Raw genomic sequence first — 23,792 nt, 5'->3', positions numbered from 1 at the left:
TCTTGTCCTACAGGAGTATCCCTGCAGGATATATTTATTTATCCTCATTAATCAGATAAGGAAGCTGAGGCTCTGGGGCTGGAGAGATGGTTCCGAGGTTAAGAGCCCTAGCTGCTCTTCCAGAGGTCCTGAGTTCAATTCCCAGCAACCACATGGTGGCTCTCAACCATCTGTAATGAGATCTGGTGCCCTCTTCTGGCCTGCAGTCATACATGCAGACAGAACACTGTATACATAATGAAGGAAGGAAAGGAAAGAAGGGAGGGAGGGAAGGGAGGGAAGGGAGGGAGGGAGGGAGGGAGGGAGGGAGGAAGGAAGGAAGGAAGGAAGGAAGGAAGGAAGGAAGGAAGGAAGGAAGGAAGGAAGGAAGGAAGGAAGGAAGCTGAGGCTCGGGAAAATTGGCTGATGCTGGTGGAGGGCCTTCTCTGCATCTCTGAAAATGAGGTCCCAGTAGAGCTAAAAAGAGGTGGGATGACACTTGGGCTGGTGCCACAGCTGGGCCTGTATGTCCTCAGCTCATTCCCCCTTCTTGATCATCCCTTCCTTCCAGATCTGGCTAACTCTGCCTTCTGTACCTGGTACAGCGAGGCTTAGATCGCCCTCTAGTGGCCCCAGAGTATGTCAACACCTGGAGTCTAGTCTGACCAACTCAACTGGGAACCTGGTATTGGAACTAACCATCTTCAGGGGCCCCAGGTTCCACACCACCAAGTTCAGGCTGGGGCCCAATCCCTCTGCATGCTTCCCCATCTCAGACACTCCCTTCATCCATCCATCTCCACGTGCTCCCATTTCTTAGTCATCATCCCTACTCATCCCTCTTTGCCTTAGTCTTAACCTAGTCTCTCTCCCCTACTAGGATCCTTGAGAACAGGAAAGCTCACAGGGGTCCACGGACTTCCCTGTCTTTCTCCTGGGTTTTCAGGGCTAGCAATTGTTTCCTACCATCTGAAGCCAAGTTCTAAGCCGTCTTGTGGTGACACTGAGCTGGCCGGTGCCTGATCCCTTACTGTGACCTCCTGTCTAGACTCAGGAGGCAGGGAGACAAGATGCTGAATCTAAGGAAGGCCACTTCCTGAAATGATCTTTAAGTTCAAAGGACGCTGAGACCAGAAGCTGAGTGAAGACAGAGGCTAGAGTCCAACCAGGCTCATCTGCAGGACCTCCCTTTATCCCCACCATCAGCTCTAGGACATCATTTGGGGACCACTGATCGGGCAGAAGCAGGGTGAGGACAAGAGCCCAACTCCGAGAGATACAGCTCTGGGTCTGTTTCTTGGTCCCAGTGGAGAAATGGATTCCAGAGAAGCCAGGAGGGCAAAGCAAAGTCAGAGCATAAGGCTGAGACCCCGGCAAGTCCCCAGCAAAGCTGCAGCCCAACTGCCCACCTCTATAGCACCCTCATACTTCACACCTCCCTCCTCTCACGCACAGCGCAGAACAGGGCACCTTACAGCATCCAGAATACTTTTATTGCCAAAATCGAGGTACAGCTGGGTCAGCGCCCCAGGCGAGGGGCACACCACCCAGGTGAGGGATAGATGATGGGAATGTGCTTAACAAGGGAAGTCCAGTGCCAGAATCATCATGGGAAGGCAGTGTATGTAGTCCAGCCTGAAAGTGGTTTGGGGACCCCAACCTAAAAGCTGACCCAAGTCTCAGCCTATAGTCAGGCTCACTGTCCCTAAGACAGGCCCAGATTCACCATCCCTGCTGTCACAGAGATCGTGCAGCATCCATGGGGCAAACATAAAAACCCCTCGCTGGGACCCTCTGCTCCTAGCTCTCTCGGGGACCCTTTCAAGTCTCTGGACAAAATTCCTGCAAACTAAAACCCATTCAGCTGCCCGGTGGGAGCACGTGTTGGGCAGGAACTCTACCACCTCTCAACCCTTGTGCCAGCCCAAGTGGGTGGCAGAAAGACCCTACAGCAGGGTGCAATATGGTGGTGGAGTTCTCAGGAAGGGGGCTCAAGGAAGCTGGAAGTAACCACGGTTGCTCCCTTGAGCTCCCTTCTTCCTAGGTACCCAGCTAGAAGGTCATGACTTGAGGCCCTGCTCTCCTGAAACTACAGTTCCCAGAACCGAGAGAGCCCAGCTGCAGCGCTGGGCTCCACATCACAACCAAGGAGATCAGGAATCCCAGGACATGGCCGCCGGAATTGAGGGGTCCTCTGCTGCCCAATCCAGTACTAGGACTAGGATGCCGCCAGAGGTGAGAGGTAGGAGCGGAGTCTGAATATCCCAGGAGGAATTATGGAGGACACAACAAACCGCCCTGCCCGCAGGGGTGCTGGACTGCCTCCAGGAGGCCACACTCAGGACATCCACCAGCGAGGTCACAGGGAAGCTAGCAACCCCAGCCAGTAGGCCACCTGAAGCCAGTGTGTGGGAAGGTCACCTGAGGGTCACTGTGGAACCTTCCAGGGCAGGACCTCAGCTCAGTAACATCCCTCACAGTAAGGTTAGGGCCCAGTGGGCTAGAAGAGAAAGGCCAGAGAACGAGGAGGGCTGCATGGCCTGAGCTGAGGACTGGGGTGAGGACCCACTCAAGCCAGCCCACAGAGCCAGTCCGAGGTCTCGAGTCCATCAGTAGCAGCAATCTTTCCATCAAACGTCCTTTGAGTCCACACTTCTCTTCCTTCTTCACTGCCAGGCTACACAGGAAGGCTGAGAAACAGTATCCCCCGAGGCAGACACCTCACAGCCTAGGACCTAGGACCTTAAATATTGGTCACAAACTTCACCAAGCTTCTAGGCCATGAAACAGTCTGAGCCCAAGAGCAGCCTCATGGTCCAGCCACCCAGCAGCCCTGCTTGGCACAGGACTCAAGGCTCAAAAAGCACGCGTTTCAGATAAGCCAAGGTGGAGGCATTGGCTAACATCTCAATGTGTTCACTTCCTGGCAGCTCCTGCAGTGATACCCGGTGCTCCTGGTGGCTCTGCCAGGCCCGGCACTGCAGGACATTCTCCACGTTCACGGTGCCGTCACCATCACCGAAGCAGATCTTGGGGTCGCGATCGGGAAAGCTCTCGTAGTAGAAAGAGTCCGGCGTGGGGACGCCCGTCCCATAGAGGCAGTGCAGCTCCACACCGGGTGGCGTCGTGGCTTCCACCAGCCCTTCTGTGTCCTGCCGCATGAACCAGCCATCCTCAAATCCGATGTCCCGGAAGAACCGGTGATAGTCACGGAGTGTGTAGTTAGCTGTGGGGGTGTGCACGAATACCTTCTCATGTGACCAGGTGTGGTTGTATGGCAGTAGCCAGCTGGTGGAGACAGCGGACCGCTGCTGCTCCCGGATCTTCAGTGGCCCAATAACAGGGATTCGATTGTTGTCTCCTGAAAGGGAAGGGCTCAGATCAACCTGCGCCAAGGGAAGCAAACTATATGGACAGCAGGTTCACCAACCCACCAGTGGTCAATACTCCAGAATCTTGGACTGTGAGCCGCCATCATGATCCCCATCTCTGCACTACTGGCTTTAGTTCTTTTTCTTTCTTTCTTTTTTTTTCTTTCCTACATTTTTTTTATGTATGTGGAAAGCATACAATCATATCTTCATGTTCCTTATGTATTTCCACACCAGAGATTCAGCCAGCACTTGCCTCCCCCGCCCCTTAAACTATTTATTATGTTTGCTTATCTATAAAGGGCACCCTGCTAGGTGTTTATCACCTGTAGGCACTAGTCTTATCTAAGGTGAAGCAGCAGGTCAACAGGCCTGGTGGGGGTTGGTTGGTTGGTTTGTTTGTTTGTTTGTTTGTTTGCTTTGTTTGATCACACTGAACTGCATACTTGCCTTTCTTTTCCTAGGTCCAGACCAGCATTCAGCCAGTCTGGTTTTATCCCTCCCATCTAAAAGCCTGGGCACTGGCCCAGGAGGCCAGACTTGCTCGAAGCAAGGCAATGGGGTAGAAATCTGCAGCTGGAGTCAGCTCTTCCCATTAGCCAATGAGACTTGCAGGGCCTGAGGCAACTTAGGAAGGAGTTACTACTTGTTCAAGTACTATCATCGCCCATTATCCAATACTCTGAAAGCGACAGCCCTCTTCTGCTGACCCCAGGGTCTCAGCTTTGCCTGCTACCTCTAGAATCCTCGGGGGAAGGGGAACCCTCAGGAGTCTACGGACTTCTCTCTCTCCCACTCCTGGTTTTCTAGGGTTGACAGCAGTTTCCTAACATCTGCGGTAAAGATTTAAGGGGTTTTACAGGAAAACTTTGAGATGGTCAATGCCTGAAATCTTACCATGACTCCCCATCAAATTCTGAAGGCACCCACCCACATGGCTCCTGTAGGCCCAGGAATGGCAGAGCATAGGACTGTGATGAATCCTTACTGTATCTAAAGGTCTGAGCCATGAGCTCATTGTCCACTCAATTCAGGGTCACTCCTGGGAGAAATGTTGAACCTGACCTGATTGTAACGTTCATATGAGCAAGCAGGTCAGGCAGTATCAGTGATGGCAGAAAGGGAAAAGTTAGGAACCCTGAGATGGTCCTGGCTCACAGTCCCCAAGTGAGGGGGCCCCCCGGGCTACCACTCAGTCATGGTGGAAGGAGGTAGCCTCTTCCTGCACCAGGAGGCCCTGCCCCATGGCTGCAGATGGTGGGTCCTACAGTCATAAAAACAACTGGAGAAGGACCAAGGGAGGGTTGACTTTCCCAACTGCCAGGCAAGCAGACCCAGCCAGACCCACACCTGCCTCCTCCCTGTACTGCAGGCCCACAGAGGTAGATGAAACTCATAAACAGGAAATGGTAAGTCAGCCTGCCTCCTGTGTGGAAAGTGGGGATGGGGTAAGAAAGACTTGAGGGGCTGGAGAGATGGCTCAGAGGTTAAGAGCACTGGCTGCTCTTCTAAAGGTTATGAGTTCAATTCCTAGCAACCACATTGTGTTTCACAACCATCTGTAATGAGATCTGGTGCCCTCTTCTGGCCTGCAGGCATTCATGCAAGCAGAATACTGTATACATAAAAACAAAAATCTTTTTTTTTTTTTTTTTTTTGGTTTTTTGAGACAGGGTTTCTCTGTGTAGCTTTGCGCCTTTCCTGGAGCTCACTTGGTAGCCCGGGCTGGCCTCACAGAACTCACAGAGATCCGCCTGGCTCTGCCTCCCGAGTGCTGGGATTAAAGGCGTGCACCACCACCGCCCGGCAATAAACAAAAATCTTAAAAAAAAGACTTGAAAAGGGACCTCAAAGAACTGTGAGTCAAACCCTTCTGCCAGGCACTCAGCACTGTGTGTATGTGCACATAAGCAAATACTGTGTGACCAATTGTTACACCGCTCTACATACAGTATTACAACAGATTACAGAGATTACAAGGACTATCAACTGGAGAGGAGAGACTATTAGATTTTCTTCCATTGCTTTCTTTGGGAGAGGGGTGTTTCAAGACAGGGTTTTTCTGTGTGTGTGGCCCTGGCTGTCCTGGATCTTGCTCTATAGACCAAGCTGGCCTAGAACTCACGGGGATATGCCTGCCTCTGCCTCCCAAGTGCTGGGAACAGAGGCGTGCGCCACCACTGCCCCACAATTGCTTTTTTTTTTTTCTTAAGTGTGTGTGTGTGTGTGTGTGTGTGTGTGTGTGTGTGTGTGTGTGTGTGCTACAGCGTGCATGTGGAGGTCAGAAGACAACTCGTGGGGGCTGGTTTTCTCCTTCTATCATGTGGGTTCTGGGGACTGGATTCAGGCCCTCAGACTTGGCAACAAGAGCCTTAGCCGGCTGAGGCTCCTCACCAGCCACAGCATTAGATTTTCTTTTGGAGGAAAAATACTTGTTTTAATTGATTACTGTGTGCACACGGTATGTGTGAGCACACATGTCATGCCTGTATGTTGAGGTCAGATGACAAATTTGTGGAACTGTCCCGTCCTTAGACCTTTATACTGGTTCTGGGGATTGAACGCAGATCGCTGGGCTTACACAGTGAGTTCCTTTAACCACTGAGCCATCCCACTGGGCCCCCCAAAATGAAATAGAAAGAAAGGCACTCTGGGGAAAGAAGGATGTTAGTCCAGGGAGGAGACATGAAGGATGTTGGCATAGCATAGACCACGTTAAAAAAAAAAAAAAGGAGGAGGCATTCCTGGCAACAGCAGCCATCCATGAGGGACCAGGAAGGTCTTACCTGAGGCCAGGACACGCAGGGTCTTGGCCACGCCCCCCCAGGGCGCACCCAGTGAAACGAAGGCATGGATATACTTGTCCTTCCAGGCCTGTGGTTGCCGCTGCAGAAAGTAGAGCGTGTACATGTTGCCCATGCTGTGGGCGACCAGCACCACGGGGCCCCCATACATCTGGTACATCTCCTCGATCATCTCTCGGAGGGCCAAGAAGTAGGGCACGTTTTCATCTGCAGGCCAGAGCCAAGCAGGGGGTCAGGCTAGAAGTGTCCTGGGACCTGGACCACTGGCCAATCCACAGGCCAGACCCAGGACTAGGGGTGCAGAGAATGTCGGAACCTAAGTAGGAGCAGACTAGTTCCCCCAAAGGTTCATGAAGAGAGGACCAAGAGACTCATTTTGCTCCTCGATCTTATCCTCTACTCCTACCAAGCCTCAGAGGGTCCTGAGATGAATGATAGGAAAGGATAAGGCAGGACCAGGCAGAGCTGGTGGCCGTGGCCGCTGCACTGGATGCCAGAGGCCCAGATGGAGGGAGAGCCCAAGGCCTATTAGTGGCTGAGACTACCTTATTCCTGCCTCCTAAGCCCCTCAGGGACAGAACAGGGGTGGGGGTGGAGGGGGGTTCTTACTTGGAGCTCGGCGCCAGTCATAGGGAGCCCCTCGGAGATCTTCGCCTCGTGTATAGCCCCAGCCCACAAGGCTCTCTACCATAGTGTAGAAATAGGAACCTACAGACAGACATGCATAGAATTACATAAAATATAGCCAGTGTTAGCCACCCACAGCACACCCACAGAGACAGTAACTTCTGTCTCCCTAAGAAGTGGTAAAGGGATTGGTGTCCACTAATCAAAGACAGCTCACAGGCTAACCCTTGAAAGCAAGGTAGTACTTCCCACATTCTAGAAACCCAGCAGAGCCCAGATCCCCCAGCTAACATGCCCTGGAGACCCTGAGCAAGAGCTACATACCCACATTCCTTTTGCTGGGGTCTAGGAACTCCAAAGAGAATGTTTCCCCAAAGCCAGGGACACGCACATCCACACCATCAGGAAACTGGGTGGCCCGAGTTGTTCTGTTGTAAACCAGCCTGCCAGGAGAAGATAACCAGGTAGTAACTCAAAGGCACCACCAGGCTCACTATGTCTCAATACCACCCGTGACCTTAGCCACACTGCAGTCTCACTCCCTGGTTTGGTCAGAGGTTTAAAAGGGATGAAAAAGTAACAAAGCAGGCTTAGAAAACAGATCTAGCAGGACTGCGGCAGTGGCGCACGCCTTTAATCCCGGCACTCAGGAAGCAGAGGCAGGCGGATCTCTGCAGTTCGAGGCCAGCCTGGTCTACAGAGCCAGTTCCAGGACAGCCAAGACTGTTACACAAAGAAACCCTGTCTCAAAAAAAAAAAAAAAAAACCGAAACAAATAGACTTGGGAGGTAGAGTTAGGAAGATGAGACAGTCAAGGTTATCCTCATTTACGTCTAAGTTTGAGGCCAGCCTGGGCTTAGACAATCAAGCGAACAAAAACCCCAACAGAATAACAAATCTAAATGAGAACTGCACCGAGCCTTACTCCAGAGACTAATCACAGGGGCCCTGCCAGAGCAATCCCTTCTCCCAGGTCCCCTCACCTAGAACGGGGGTCTTGGACTAGGCAGAAGCAGTACCAGTCCTAGCTATGCCAACACCATACTTGATCTCAGGGGGCATCCTGCTCTTGTTGGGGCCATCCCTATGGGTTCAGTGCCTGCCACCCCTCCTACCACATCGGCGCAAAGCCGGTGGCGAGTAGCGCACACAGCAGACAGACACAGCCACCTCAGGGCCTGGGCACTGTGGCTGCTGTATAAACAGGGTGGGAACCAGGGTGGACAAAGCCCAGAGGAATGATGGGGGCAGGTAAGAAGAAGCAGGAGAAAAGCTGTGCTGCAGATCCAGATGGGTCCAGGTGGATCCCGGGTGCCTCCCCCAAGCCATGCCATCCGAAGAGGAAGGGAATGAACCATACCACATGACCTGCTCAGGACTCCAGGAGCAGATGACCTGCCAGCAGCCACAACATCCAGGGTGTGCCCACCAATTCCTAAATGCAGTGGTGAGGATTGCCAGCTTAGGCAGCCCTTCGTTAATGTTCTATTGCTGTGTTACAAACGACCACAGATTCAGCAGCTTCTAACTCAAGACATTATCATCTCATTGCTTCTATGGCTCCAATGAAAAACAGAACTAAACTCAGGACTGCTCTGCTTGCCTTGCTCAAGTCAGGGGCCTGAAGAAGTAATAGGAAACCCCAGAGGCACATATGCCCTAGAAAAGCAGAATTTGCTGGTGGTCCCAAGTCCTACTCTCATCAAAGGTACTGCATACACCGGGTACACAGATACTCAGGCAGACAGAAAATCCATGCACATAAAAAAAATTTTAGACCAGGCAGTGGTGATGCACACCTTTTATCCCAGCACTCAGGAGGCAGAGGCAGGTGGATCTCTGTGAGTTCGAGGCTAGCCTGGTCTACAAAAGTGAATTCCAGGACAGCCAGGACTATTACACAGAGAAACCAAAAAAGTTGAAAAAAAAATTTAAATAGTTAAAAAAAAAAAAAAAAAAAACACAGCAGTCACAGAAAGCTGACAGGATCCCAACATTGATCTAAATGACAGGGCCCGGGACCCGCCCTCACCAGTGGATAATCTGCAAAGTACAGAAAATGGTTGTGGAAAGTCAAGGCAGCTTTGTGCAAGATGAAAATCTAAACAGGTCAGAGGAGTAACCAAGACAAAAAAGCTCCTTTCAACATCAACCTGTGCCTCCTTGGCAGCACCTGAGGCCATGTGTCTCCAGGACAAAAATAGAAATGCAGATCAACAGCCCAGGAATAGCTGCAGTCACACACACACACACACACACACACACACACACACACACACACACACACAGAAAAGAAAGTCAAGGAAGAGGCAGCATGAACATGCAGGGCAGGGCTGTCGCCGGGCGTCAGCTAGCGGGTCTCTGGGAAAAGCTGTTAATTGATGGAGTTCTAATCAGCACCAACATTTACTGGGCCCAGCTATGTTCTTTCATTGAGCTGAGCTTTTCTTTTTTTTTAAATACGTTTTTTAAAATTTTATTTTTGGTTTTTTTGAGACAGGGTTTCTCTGTGTAGCTTTGGAGACTTTCCTGGAACTCAACTCTGTAGACCAGGGGCCTGTCTCTGCCTCCCGAGTGCTGGGATTAAAGGCGTGTGCCACCAATGCCCAGCACTCCACTTGTTGTGGAGCAGGCAGTGGGGGTGGGTGGGTGGCACATGCCCTTGATCCCAGCACTCGGGAGGCAGAGACAATTGGATCTGAGTTCGAGGCCAGCCTGGTCTACAGAGTGAGTTCCAGGACAGCCAGGAATATCAAGAGACCCTGGGGGTGGGGTGGTACTTGGTGGCACTCAGTGCTCTTGCAGAGGACCTAGGTTCAATTCCCAGCACCCACATAACCATCTGTAACTCCCAGTCCTAGGGGATCTGATGTCCTCTTCTGACTTTCACAGCACCCAGCATACACTACACTTACATATATGCAAGCAAAATACTCATACACATAATATAATTAAATAAATCTAGGGGAAAAAAAAACAGAAATAGTCTCTGCCTTTAGAGATTTCTGTCTGGGAGGGGACCTTAGAATAATACAATTCTGAGTTTGAATCATCTCTGTGATTTATCAGCTGAATGAAATAGCTGTAGTCAATTTTATATATAAATTCTTTGAGCTTTCAGATTTCCTTATCTATAAAGTACATTTGTGGGGCTAGAGAGATGGCTCAGAGGTTAAGAGCACTGACTGCTCTTCCAGAGGTCCTGAGTTCAATTCCTAGCAACCACATGGTGGCTCACAACCATCTGTAATGAGATCTGGTGCCCTCTTCTGGCATGCAGGCATGCATGCAGATAGAACACTGTACACATAAATAAAGAAATCTTAAAAATAAAGTAATTTGTTTATTTGTGGTTCTGGGGATCAAATTCTAAGCCTTGTTATGATAGACTGAGTGACACCCTCATCTCCTGTGAAACAGGTTTAAAGATAATACCGGTTCCAAGGACTGCCTCAAGACTAAATTAAATTCACCATTCGGCAATTTTCTTACGGTACAGCCCTCAAGAGTGCTCTAGCAGAAATCTAGATAGTGTAAGACACTCATTCAAGTGTGCTCTTGACGCAATATGCAATCAAGAGACATACACACATGAGAAGACAGGACTGATAAAACACACCTCTGTGATCCCAGCATTCGGGAGGCAGAGCCAGGACTGTCGGTTCCAGCCTGGGCTACACAGTGGACCCTGTCTCACAACCCTTTTTTTATTTAATTGTCTGAGTGTAACTTTTTTGCCTACATGAACATCTGTGCACCACATGCATGCCTGGTGCCTGCAGAGGTCAAAGATGGCATCAGATTTCCTTGGAACTGAAGTTATGATGGTTGTGAACCACTATGTGAATTCTGGGACTCGAACTTGGGTTCTCTGCAAGAACAGGGAGTGATTTCATCTACTGGGCCATCTTACCACCCCCTTTTGTGTTGCTGTGTTGTTGGTCTTTGTTGTTGTTACAACAGGACCTTACCTGGAACTCCCTATGGACACCAGGCTGGCCTTGAACTCGGAGCTCCACCTGCTTTTACCTCCTGAGTATTGGGATTAAAGGCGTGCACCACTCCCACAGGCTCAAAAACTTTTTATTTTTTTCCTTCAAATTGAAAGAAGGATAGAGACTTCCGGTATAATACATAGTAAATGGAGTAAACTTTGTATTTTGCTTTAGTTTTGAGACAGGTTCTTGCTAGTCCAGGCTAGCCTCTAACTCAAAACCTACCTTTCTCAGCCCCAATCTACCGTCCTTACCGACAGGGTTATAAGCAACCTCGGGTAATGGAGGTGTTGGGGTTTTTGTTGTCATTGTTGTTTTTGTAAGTAGAACATTCCAAAATAATAACAATATGGAGCCAGGAGGTGGTGGCGCATGCCTTTAATCCCAGTACTCAGGAGGCTGAGGCAGGTGGATCTCTGTGAGTTCAAGGCCAGCCTGGTCTACAGAACAAGTTCCAGGACAGGCTCCAAGGCTACAAAGAGAAACCCTGTCTTTGAAAAAAAAAAATTCACTTAGGGCTGGAGAGATGGCTCAGCAGTTAAGAGCACTGGCTGCTCTTCCAGAGGACCTGAGTTCAATTCCCAGCAACTACATGGTAGCTCACAACCATCTGTAATGAGTGAGATCTATTGCCCTCTTCTGGCATGTAGGCAGAACACTGTATACATAATAAATAAATAAATCTTAAAAAAATTAAAATTAAAATTAAAAAAATATGGTATATAAAATTTGGCCTGGTGGTGGTGGTGGTGGTGGTGGTGGTGGTGGTGGTGGTGGTGCACACCTTTAATCCCAGCACTCAGGAGGCAGAGGTAGGTGGATCTCTGTGAGTTCAAGACGGCTTGGTCTACAAAGGCAATTCCAGGACAGCCAGGGCTACACAGTGCGACCCTGTCTCAACAGCCACCCCCTCCAAATAAAAAATAAATAAATAAAATAAAAATAAGAATTGTAAAGTCTGCCGGGCGGTGGTGGCGCACGCCTTTAATCCCAGCACTTGGGAGGCAGAGCCAGGAGGATCTCTGAGTTCGAGGCCAGCCTGGGCTACCAAGTGAGTTCCAGGAAAGGCACAAAGCTACACAGAGAAACTCTGTCTCGAAAAAAACAAAACAACAACAAGAATTGTAAAGTCAGGTATTGTAGCACATGCCTTTAGTTCCAGGCCAGCCAGGTCTACACAGTAAAATCCTATCTTAAAATAAAGAATGTATAATTTAGTAAATACATAAACCAGCAACTTGGTCACTTATTATTAGCATCAAGTATCATAATATACCCAGCATGGAGGTGCACACATTTAATCCAGCACTCCATGGCAGGTCCATGGATCTCCATGAGTTTGAGGCCAGCCTGATCTACATTGTAAGTTCCAGCACAGACAGGGCTGCCTAGTAAGACCCTAAATGCATCATAATTCACTGGGCTGACAGCATCTGAGTAACACTTGCTACAAAGGTTAGAAGGCTACAACAATACAAGGCCATAGGAAATGTTCGGCTGCATTACCTTTTGAGGGGGCTAAGGATCAAAACTCCCTGTCCTTTTTAAAATCTACGTGCAATGTCTGTATGTTTATATAAGTATACATTCTATGACATGTGTTCAGGTGCCCATGGAATCCAGCAAACATCAGATCTCCTGGAGCTGAGGTTATAGGCAGTTGTGAGACATTCAACATTGGTGCTTTGTAGACCGGTAGCAACCTGGGCCCTCTGAAAGAGCCATCACTTCAGCCCCCCACTCTATACATGCTCAGCAAGAGCTACATGCCTAGCCCTTCCCCTATACTGAAGGGAGTACCTCCACCTTCACGTAAACTGTTCCTTTTTTTCTTTTTGTTATTTGTTTGTTTGTTTTTAGATAGGTTCTCACAATGCAGCCCTAGGAATTTGCTCTGTATACCAGGCTAGCCTTGAACTCTCAGTGATCTCCTTCTGCCTCCAAAACACTGGAATCCCAGGTATGTGCCACAAAGTCTGACTAATCTGCCCTTGAAATCCTAGCTGTTCCAGAGGCTGATAAATAATTGAAAGTTCAAGGCTAGCCTGGTAATTTATAGAGATCCATCTCAAAAAAAAATTTATTTTTCTTTTTTTGCTTTTTGAGACGGGGTCTTTTTATGTAGTCCTGGCCACCTTGGAACTCACTCTGTAGACCAGGCTGGCCTCGAACTCACAGAGATCCAGCCATCTACCCTCTGACTCTTAAAAGTGTGCACCACCACAACTCTAACTGGCTCTCTCTCAAAACACAAGAAAAGTTTTGTTTTTGTTTATAATTTGTGTGCATTGGGGTTTTGCCTGCATGTATATTTATGTGAGTGTGCCAGATCCCCTGAAACTGGAGTTACAGACAGTTGTGAGCTGCCATGTAGGTGCTGAGAACTGAACCCAGGTCCTATGAAGAGCAGTCAGTGCTCTTAATCTCTGAGGCATCTCTCCAGCTCCACAAAAAAATGTTTTAAGTTTAATTTTTTTTAATCAAATGTATGTATTTGTTCAATTGTGTGTGGATGTGTATCACAACATACATGTGGAATTTGTTTGTTAAGGATATGGGTCTGACTTAACGGCAGCCTAAATTTGGGGCTGGAGAGCAAGTTCCAGGACAGCCAAGCCTACACAGAGAAACCCTGTCTCAAAAAAAAAAAAAAAAGAAAAGAAAAGAAAAGAAAAATACTTTGTATAGGCCAGATGCAGTGGTCCAAGCCTTTAGTCCTAGCACTTCGGAGGCAGAGGCAGGTAGATTTCTGAGAGTTCCAGACCACCCGTTCTACATAGTGAGTTCCAGGACAGCCAGAGATACAGTGAAACCCTGTTTTGAAAAAAAGAAACAAACAAGATACATTATATAGTAATTCCAGTCCTAGGGGATCTGACACTGTCTTCTGGCTTCTGTGGGCATTACACACTGTCATACCTGCAGGCAAAACACCCATAGACATAAAATAAAGAGAAAAAGCTAACTTCAGTTCCGGTAGATTAATGCCTTCCTCTGACTTCTGCAGGCATGAATGCAGTGCATTTATACACATGCAGGCAAAACAATCATACACAAAAAGTAAATAAAAGATACATTGTAGCTGGGCAGTGGTAGCACACCCTTTAATCCCAGCACTCAGGAGGCAGAGCCAGGCGGATCTCTATGAGTTCAAAGCCAGCCTGGTCTACAGAGTGAGTTACAGAACAGCCAAAGTTACACCGGGAAACCTTGTTTCAAGAAAGAAAAAAAGATACATTGTATGTGTATATATAGATATATCAATATGAAACTGTCAAAAATAAAAGATTAAAAAAAATCATCAGGACCACCAGTCCATCCAGCTAAAATGTTTACTTTGTAGCCCCCTTAACTTTATCCTGGGAACGCCACTGATGTGTTCGCACATGTAGGAAGTCAGTCTCTTCTATGTTTGTTTGGGGTCTTGAGACAGTGTTTTGCACTTAACCCTGGCTGGTCCCCATTCTGTAGCCCAAGCTGGCAACTGTGACAATTCTCCTGCCTCAGCCCCCTCCCAAATGCTGGGATTATAGATACACCACCATACCCACCTTCTTCTAACATGTCTGTGGTTAGTAACTGAAGAGGTTTGGGTTGGTTATATCATAATATGAATAGTGAGATGGGCTCAGCAGGTAGAGACACCTGCCACCAAGTCTGTCGGAAAGCCTGAGTTAAGTCTCTGGGACCCACATGGTAAGAAGAGAACCAACTTGTACAAGTTGTCCTCTGAGCTCTATACCCACACCCCTGTATACACAGTCAATCAACCAATCAATCAAGTTTTTAAAAAGTGAGATGATAGGACACAAAACAGCTTATAACTGTTTAACCAAAGTAAAAATGGTTAGTTTTTGATCCACCACACTAGTAATGAAATTCATTTTATATCAGGAAAAAAAATGCCGGGCACTCAGGAGGCAGAGGCAGGTAAATCTCTGTGAGTTCAAGGCCAGCCTGGTTTACAGACAGAGTTCCATGACAGGCTCCAAAATTACACAGGGAAACCCTGTCTCAAAATAACAAACAAACAGAAAAAACAGAATCCCTTATATTGAATTCGGTAAACACAGTTCAGCATAATTTGGTACTTGGTGAGAGGTAAAGGAAGCATGCATGGGGCCTGGAGGGAGGGGTGGTGGGGAGGTTTTGCATGGGAATAAAGTCATTTGTTCGGGGAAGGGTGATTTTGAGACAGAGTATAATTCTCCTTCCTTGGCCTCCCAAAGTAATACGATAACAGGTCCACACCACACCCAGCAAATACCAGGGTCACTGAGCCAGCTCAAAAGCCAAGTTTTAAAGGGTGAATGGGAGGGGATTTACCAATGAAGGCTATAAAAATCAGAAGATTACAATGTGAAAAGATGCAGATTCACAGCAGGAAGAACAAGCAGCTAGAGAGGCAGGTGTGGCCAAGCCTCAGGCAAAGGGAGGGAGGGAGCCACAGTGAGTCTGTGGATAGGGGCTAGCCAAAACAACCTGAGTCTAGGATGACCTGGAGAAGGGAGGACAGGAGCAGCAGCAGCAGGAGAAAATCATGCCTCTGAGAGTGTACAGCTAGTGCAGACCAGATCAGATCAAGGGCTACAAAGCCTAGAAGAGACGGGTACTTCTCCATCTACTGAGGCATGAGAAGGCCTCTGTAGGCACCCCCAGTAGCCCCCCACCTGTGTGCGCCAGCCCCCACCTGATATTGTCAATCCAGCAGTCAATGATAACGGGCAGAAGCAGCTCAAGGTTCAGCCAGAGTGTGAAGTAGCTGTCCGTCCTCTTGGAGCAAAGGTAGTGTACGACCTTTGGCTTGTCCAGCTTTGCTTCCAGCTGGTTACCCAAATCACCAGGCACTGCAGGAAAAAAAAAAAAAAAAAAAAAGACAGGCATAGGTCCGAGCCCTGGCAGGCTGGAGACCCCCAAGAACCTTGGGGTCTGCAAAAGAGCCACCCAGAGTAATGGACGCCACGGCACATCTTTGTAATTCACTCCCAAAGTTGAGACACAATTCCAGGGCTGGAAAAAATCAAAAATAGGGAAATGTGACGGAGAAGCCAGGACACCACCTTCATATAGAAAAAGCTGCTACTAGCCAGGCATGGCAGGTGAATAACTGTCATTCCAGGACTTAGGAGCCTGAGGCCAGAGGATCAAGTGAGTGCTAGTACAATCTGGGCTGTACACTGAGATCCTGTTTCCAAACAAACAAAAACAAGAGCCACATTAACTGGAAAGAAGCCTGCCAGCAGATACCCTGTGAGGCTTAAAGAGAGGCCTGATATGCTTGTGGGGAGGCCTGTAGCACTCTCTGCGGTGATGTGTAATTAATAACCTCCCTAGATCTTCATTGGAACTTCCGCGCAGGCCATTCAGAAAGGGGTTCAAGCCAGTCACTTCCTTGAGAAGCCGTGGTTCCCTTCCCCTGGGTGATGTAAGACGTTAGACCTAAGCTGCGCATGTACAGAATCCTAACACTGAGACCTCAGCCTGGATTGCCTTTACATATACAGAAGGTTAATGGACCCAGATCATACTCTACCTAGAAGGGATTTTGAGACTTATGGAAATTTTCCAGAACCTCCAAAATTTGGCCAATGCTACAGCCCTGATTAGATATGTACCCTCCAGGCTTAAACCAAGCTAAAAAGAAAATCAAGCAGGGTCTTTTCTACCCCCAAGCAGTGGGACACAAGACAGAGTGCTGGGCCAAAAGTTAAATCTAGCGGCAGTATTCTTCTGTTTTTGTTTGTTTTTCAACAAGGTCTTGCTGGCATCAAAAGCATGCTTCCCCTGCCTCCAACCTCCCAGATGCTGGGATTACAGCCTTGTGGGAGGGAGGCCGTGATAACACAGATGGGAGAAGCTTACAACGGTACCAGCAGGACCCACCAAAGCCCCTAGGCTTTGCTAAAGGCAGGAATGTTCCAGAGGGTGGATTTTGTGGAAGGCCTTAGCATGCTGGAGAGGTGTGTTACAGATGGCTAAAGTGCAACAACATGCCATAGCAGCCACAGGCCGGGGTGTGACCAAGTTCCAAGCATGGCTGGATACCACCCTTGTCAATCTCATTGGTCCACACAGACCCTCGGGCTCTGGTAACACGAAACCCACACTCATTCCTTTAATTCCCAGTATTTAAAGCCCCACAATCTATTTACTCCCATGAACGTTACAAGCTGCATGTACCTCCTATAGGCTACACTCTGGACACTTCAGAGAAACAACTCCTTTTAAAGACTCATAGTCAGCTGGGCAGTAGTGGCACAAGCCTTTAATCCCAGAACTCAGGAGGCAGAGGCAGGCAGATCTCTGTGAGTTCGATCGAGGCCAGCCTGGCTTACAGAGCAAGTTCCAGGAGAGCCAAGAACAGTTAAGGCTACATACACAGAGAAACCCTGTCTCAAAAAACAAAAACAAAAGAAAAAGCCGGTTAGTGGTGGCACACCCCTTTGATCCCAGCACTTGGGAGGCAGAGGCAGGTGAATCTCTGTGAATTTGAGGCTACCCTAGTCTACAAACAGCCAGGACTGTTTGCTGTGGATGACTGATTCATAGATTGGCCAGTGGCCAGGCAGGAAGTATAGGCGGGACAAGGAGAAAGGAGAATTCTGGGAAGTGGAAGGCTGAGGCAGAGAGACACTGCCAGCCGCTGCCATGAAAAGTGAGATGAGATGTAAAGTACTGGTAAGCCACGAGTCCCATGGCAACTTATTTACACAGAGAAACCCTGTTTCAAAAAAATAAATGAAAATAAATATAAATAAATAAACCAAAAAAAAAACAAAACAAAAACCCAAGCCCACAGTCACTATGAGGGCCACTTGGCCTTCCTCCCCAGTGACTTTGAACTCAGCACAGCACACATCCTTGCCTGAGTGTCACCCCAATGTCTTCACAGGATCGTGGGGAGCAGGCGAGACACCTGCTTCATGATGTGGGTGCAAAAACAGGGCATTCCTGATATGGGGACCTCTGCATGACATACCCGTGAGCTGGACATGTGGACTGGTCACTGTCTCCATCCACCAAAGGGGAAATGAGTGAAAGAGGAAGCCACCAGATACCCCTTGCCCTGGTCAGGCTGTGGCTTCTAAAAATAGCCAATGGCCCCTTCCTGAGAGACTTGGTGCCTGAAACCAAGACAAGAGCTGCACATGGAACTTTTACTTCAAGTAACACTGGGAAGGGTCATCTTCATATAAATTTTAAAATCACGTGTACTTGGTGTGTATGTATGTGTGTGTATGTATAAACAGAAGTAAGATGAGCGCACACCACAGCATGTGTGGAGGCTGAGGACAACTTGCCAGAACTGGTTTCATCTGGGGATGGAACTCGGTCTTCAGGCTTGGTGGCAATCCCCTTCGCCCACTGAGCCCTCTTGCACGCCCTCTTTACTCATTTAACAGATGAGAAGACTGAGGCTGAGAAGAACACAATTGTTTGCCTAAGGTCCCATCTCCCTGCCCTGGGGTCAATTTTCTGACTTCTGATGCTTCTGCCACTAACTCAGGACCCACACTTTGTGCCTAGGAACAGGAATGGCTCTCTGCAGTCTCTGGGTTACCAGCAGCAGCCCCAATCCTTGAAAAGATGAGCAGGTTGAGGGTGCAGATGTTCAGATCCCTGTGGAGTCTGAGGCTTCTCTGCTCTGATGGATTAATGAGTACAGTTAGTACCAATCCATCCAGGCAAAAATACATGGCAAAGAAGCCAGGCATGCTAGCGTATGCTTTTAACCCCAGTGCTAGGGAGGCAGAGGCAGGTGGATCTCTGTGAGTTCAAAGCCAGCCTATGATCTAAAAAGAGAGAACAGAGCTACAGAGTGAGACTCTGCCTCAAAAAAAAGTGGCCGGGCGGTGGTGGTGCTGGTGCTGGTGGTGGTGCTGGTGCTGGTGGTTCACGCATTCAATTCCAACACTTGGAGGCAGAGGCAGGCGGATCTCTGTGAGTTCAAGGCGAGCCTGGGCTACAGAGTGAGTTCCACCCAGGACAGGCTCCAAAACTACACAGAGAAACCCTGTCTCGGGGGGGGGGGGGGGGGGGGGGGGGGGGGGCAAACATGTATGTGGTCAGATAATGCATACATCCCAATGCCAAGGCCCTCATTCTTAGAATTCCTTAGGCTCACTCGTGACTTCTTCACACTGGTCCCCAGGGTAAAGTCAGGTGACCCAATAAGTCACAAGTTCTACATCATACATACATGCCTCCCCCCCAATTCCACTCCAACCTGCCTGGAACCATCTTTCAACCAACCTTAGTTCCAGCATGCTCCCAGAGGGCTTCCCAGGCACCCATTCACCCAGGCTGACTCTGTGATTCTCTGTGCTGTTCACCCAACACAGACCTCCCTGAGAGGCATCCTGGAAGCTTGGGAAAAGCAGGGCCAAGTACGTACAAATCTCAAAGTGAACCTAGAATTCCCCAGACCATTTCCTGACCGAGGATGCCTATTTTGTGTTGTTGTTTTGGTTTTTGAGACAGAATTTCTCTGTGTAGCCCTAGCTGTCCTGGAACTTGTGTTGTAGACCAGGCTGGCCTTGACTCTGAGGCAGGCCTACCACTGCCTCCTGGGATTAAAGTCATGTGCTGCCATGCATAATTTACAATACCTATTGAGGTTTCCCTGCTACAATCAACACTATCCTTCTATGATCTGTAGTATCCCTATTAAAATATTCCCAACAGGCAGACATGGTGACACACGCCTTTAATCTCAATACTTGGGAGGGAGAGGTGGATCTCTGTGAGTTTGAGGACAGCCTGGTCTACAAAGTAAATTCCAGAACTGCCAGAGCTGTTGTTACACAGAGAAACCCTGTCTTGAAAAGTCAAAAAAAAAAAAAAATCACAGCAGAAAGAGCACGAGAATGCATGTTCCAGCAGAATAAGTATGTAACATATGCATGTCTCTGTTCTCAGGAGTCCTGGCTGGCCACTGAAACACTAGCTCTAGATGAGCGGCAAGTCAAGTCCAAGACTTTTCCCAAAGATTTTATTCTGGCCTATTAGCATAAGGAAACACTGTTGATTCCTGTTCAGCTGCCAGGTCTAAGACCAAAGAGTGAATAGGCAGGGAATTATACCCGGCATCAGCACCACCTGGAGTAACAAGGTCTTGTAGGGGAGTGCGTAGAGCATGCTCTCTGACTCCCTAACACCTGTTCATGGCTGTTGTCCCAACCCTTTCCTCTGTCTTCCCTTCCCTTAGCCATCCTTCTCCCTTCCACCTTCTCCCCCAAAGTCAATGCCATGCATTCCATAAGCTGAGAGCAAAGGGAAATTATCTCGGTGGCCAGCAAAGACAGAACTTGCTACCAGCCATGCCCTGAGAAATACAGAAGGGTGAGAGCCTTCTAGGCAGACTCAGACCAATTTTGAGACTATCTAGAAGCCCTCTGGAGTAGGGTGGAACTGCCTCAGTCTTTCCAGATAAGAAATGGGGGCATGTTGAGGCAAGGTTTGGAGCTGATGCAGATAGGTGGAGTGGGAAATCCAACAGTATCTTTTTTCCCTTGCTCTCATATTTTAGAGGGTGGCTGACCACACCCATGCCCAGTATGAAGGGAGGTGGGTTAACCGACCCGACCCAGGTTAAGAGACCCAAACGCTTTGGGCATCGTACTTAAAGCAGATGCACAACAGGGAAGTCGGCCCATCCGACCCTGACTGCACTGGATCCTGCAGTACCCACCCACCGTCCCGCCGCACGCAAGTCTCACCCAGCACCACCGGGGGGTGACGTTGGGCCGGGAACGCCAGGTCTGCTAGCATCATTAACAGAAGCAGGGGGACCAGGAGGCCACTCCGGAGCTGGGTCGCGCGACAAGTGAGGAGATGGCGATCCATGGCGTGAGACTGGCAGCAGGTCAGACGGACTGCCTTAGTGCTAGGGGATCGTGCCTAGGCCGGGGCCGAAGCGTAGCTCTTAACCCCACCGCTCCCAGCCACTAGCCAATTAGGACCCGCCTCTTGCTAAGGCTCTGCCAATTGGAACTCTCCGCCATGAGCGTCCCTCCCACTCAAGCTCACCACCCGTCCTTGCCCACCCCTGGGCTCGCTGCTAGACTGTGCTGAGCGCCGAACGCATCGATCGACGGATGGGCACCGCCTGGCTCCAAGCTACCCTTCTGCCACTAGACAACCCCACCTCACTGTGTAGCCAACACAGTCCTTGATACTCGAAGTCCGCTCATTCCGAACTCCTAGCCCTCCCACACTCGAGGGACCGAAAACAGGTCGAGTCCAAAGAGGTCCATCACTCGCTGTGACTGAGCAACCTCTGTCAAAGCAAGGAAAGAGGAAGTGAGTCCTTGAGAGTTCGTTCGTTTTTTGGAACTCAGGTGACCAGCAGCTGACCAGGACCTTGGTACAGCCTTCACCCCGGCATCCCCAGGGGCATCCAGTTTTGGCCGCCCGTGCCCAGAGAACTTCTACTGTCTGCCTTCTGGGTAGAAATGCAGGTGGGACCCAAGAACTAGGTCCGGGGGAAGCTAGCTCAGCCTGTTCCAAATGAAGGGTCGATTTGTAAGTGCGGCACGTGGGTTAGAATTGGAAGTGGTTTTAATCCGAAACTCTGAGCCATCTAACATTGTTTGCCCTGCTAAGAACAGGGCTCGGGAGCTTGCCTTGGCACTTTACCCCCTATCCATGCAAACCTGGGGACTCAAGAAGGGCACAAGCCTTGAGCCAGGAGCTGGGGCCAAGGCAGCCTGGGCACAGGCTCAACACTGGTAATAAGCCAACTCTGTGGGGAAGAGTTAACCCGAGCATTTGAGAAACGAACCTCCACACACTTCCTTCTGGAGGCTAGTTGCACCCTTGGGACACTGCTTAGTCCCAAGATTTCTGTTCCACCCTTCACCTCTTCCTTCCCTCTTCTTGGCAAACAACTGACCTGTGTTAAAGTCGGTCATTCTCAGTTTTTATAGCAATATGGGAAGTCTTTAAAAAGACCTGTTTTATTTTATGCGTATGAGTATTTTTTGTTGTTTTGTTTTTCGAGACAGGGTTTCTCTGTGTAGCTTTGCACCTTTCCTGGAACTCACTCTGTAGCCCAGGCTGGCCTTGAACTCACAGAGATCCGCCTGGCTCTGCCTCCCGAGTGCTGGGATTAAAGACGTGTGCCACCACCGCCTGGCGCGTATGAGTATTTTTGCCCACATGTGTGTATGTTCATCACACGCATGCCTGGTGCCTGAAGAAGAGGATATCCAAAAGAGTTGGCCTGGATTAGAGTTACAGGCGATTGTGAGGCACCACATGGGCGCTGGGAACCAAACTACAGTCCTCTGCAAGAGCAGCAGGGCTCAAAACTACTGAGCCGTTGCTCCGGCCCCAGAGAACAGGGCATTTTAAGGCCCACTAACCACAACCTTAGGCCCCACCTCCCTCACCTTAACCTCTGGCACCGGCAGAGGGTTGCTACAGACTAACCCGGTGAAGGCCCAGTAGAGGATTATGGACACACTCAGCCAAGGCTAGGGACAGTGCAAAGTCCGGAGCCAAGAGGGGGAGGGGACCCGAAAAGGCCTTGGATATTGGCTAGTACAAATATCTTGCCAAACTCGCAGTCTCAGGTGACCACAGGCCCCTGGGAGGGTGTCACTGTTGTCAACTGGGGTTGACTGGTGTCTCACCTCCACAAGCCCTGAAAGGGTTAAGAGTCGGGTTTACTGGGGAAAGGATGGCCCAAGCTTGTTAGCAACGACCCTTACTCATACAAGCATCGGAAGATGAACCCCTCCCCCTTTTTAAGGCAAAGGCTCACTACATAGCCCAGTGTCTTAGCTAGTTTTATGTCAGCTTGGCACAATCAAAAGTCATCTGAGAAGAGGGAACCTCAACTGAAAAAATGTGCCTCCTTAAGATCTGGCTGTAACCAGCGGTGGTGGTGCACACCTTTAATCCCAGCACTCAGAAGGCAGAGGCAGGTGGATTTCTGTGTGTTTGAGGCCAACCTGGTCTATGAGTGAGATTCAGGACAGGCATGGCTGTTACGCAGAGAAACCCTGCCTCAAAAAATAATAAAGACGGGAGGCAGAGGCAGGCGGATCTCTGTGAGTTCAAGGCCAGCCTGAGCTACCAAGTGAGTTCCAGGAAAGGTGCAAAGCTACACAGAGAAACCCTGTCTCGAAAAAAAAATAAATAAATAAATAAATAAAAAATAAAAAATAATAAAGAGCTGAATGGACAATAGCTAGGCAGGAGAGGACAGACAGGATTTCTGGGCAGAGAGAGAGGAGAAGAGATGAATCTAGGCATGGGAGAGACACCAGAGCACACGGAGAGGAAAGAGGAGGTGCAAGATCAAAGAGAAGTAAAAAGCCACGAGGCAAAATATAGATTAATGTAAATGGGTTCAGTTATAAGAGCTAGTGGGACAAGCCTAAGTTACAGGCTAAGCGTTCATAATTAATAATAAGTCTGTGTCATTTTTTGTGAGCTGGTGGCCCAAAGAAAAATCCATCTACATATGGTGCCCAATGTGGGGCTCAAATATCCAAACATGGGGCCTGAGAACGCTGTCAGGACAAGGAGCCAGATGTGGCTTTCTAGTCCTGTGGTCTGTCATGCGGGCCAGTGCTCTGCATACAGAGGTGCTACTTCCTGTTGCTGCCTGTGGGCTGCAGCTTGCAGGCTGGTTGCTAGGACCATGGGCCAGCACCCTGTGCTAAGCTGAGCCTCAGGGCAGATGACGTGACAGTTTAAGATTTGTCTCACATGGTCAGAGAACACTGCAGGTACTCAGTGAAGACAGATCCAGATGGGGGAAAAACTCTGAACAGGTTACAGTGTGTTTAAAAAATGTGTATAGGCTTAAAAAAGAAAAGAAAATGGGTAGACAGTCATAGAAAAAATAGTTTAGAACTAATAGGATAAAGTCTTTAAAGAGAGAATATAAATAATATAAAGGATAAGCCAAGTAAAGATAGAAAATACATAGAGACTCTGGATCCTATATGGTGTTTTGTTGACTTTGAATTTTTTGATTGCTGATGAGTGAATGACAGCTGCTA

General features: G+C 48.9%; 1 protein-coding gene across 2 annotated transcripts; it reads right to left on the bottom strand.

Moving 5' to 3' along the window:
* Positions 1 to 1,450: 1,450 nt before the first annotated feature.
* On the bottom strand, positions 1,451 to 20,729 carry Pla2g15 (phospholipase A2 group XV). 2 transcript variants are annotated; one of them, XM_006986841.4, is made up of 6 exons: positions 20,496 to 20,729; positions 15,467 to 15,623; positions 7,106 to 7,224; positions 6,764 to 6,862; positions 6,137 to 6,361; positions 1,451 to 3,340 (listed from the first exon to the last, which is right to left on the bottom strand). In XM_006986841.4, the coding sequence occupies exons 1-6, from the start codon at positions 20,620 to 20,622 to the stop codon at positions 2,829 to 2,831; spliced, it is 1,239 nt and encodes a 412-aa protein (XP_006986903.1). In that variant the 5' UTR covers positions 20,623 to 20,729; the 3' UTR covers positions 1,451 to 2,828. The 2 variants fall into 2 exon arrangements, with proteins under 2 accessions (XP_006986903.1, XP_042133550.1); XM_042277616.2 differs by having other exon boundaries at positions 6,137 to 6,236.
* Positions 20,730 to 23,792: the final 3,063 nt, after the last annotated feature.

This window comes from Peromyscus maniculatus, chromosome 5 (assembly GCF_049852395.1).
Source record: "Peromyscus maniculatus bairdii isolate BWxNUB_F1_BW_parent chromosome 5, HU_Pman_BW_mat_3.1, whole genome shotgun sequence".
Taxonomy (NCBI): Eukaryota; Metazoa; Chordata; class Mammalia; order Rodentia; family Cricetidae; genus Peromyscus; species Peromyscus maniculatus.
This window is presented reverse-complemented; position numbering and strand designations above follow the sequence as displayed.

What these genes read in the sequence shown, in the direction of transcription:
- Pla2g15 (XM_006986841.4), bottom strand. Translation starts at nt 20,622, where the DNA reads ATGGATCGCCATCTCCTCACTTGTCGCGCGACCCAGCTCCGGAGTGGC. An exon ending in TCACCCCCCGGTGGTGCTGG is followed by an intron (nt 15,624 to 20,495) that starts GTGAGACTTGCG and finishes TTTTTCCTGCAG; the next exon opens with TGCCTGGTGATTTGGGTAAC. An exon ending in CCCCAGCAAAAGGAATGTGG is followed by an intron (nt 6,863 to 7,105) that starts GTATGTAGCTCT and finishes GTCTGTCTGTAG; the next exon opens with GTTCCTATTTCTACACTATG.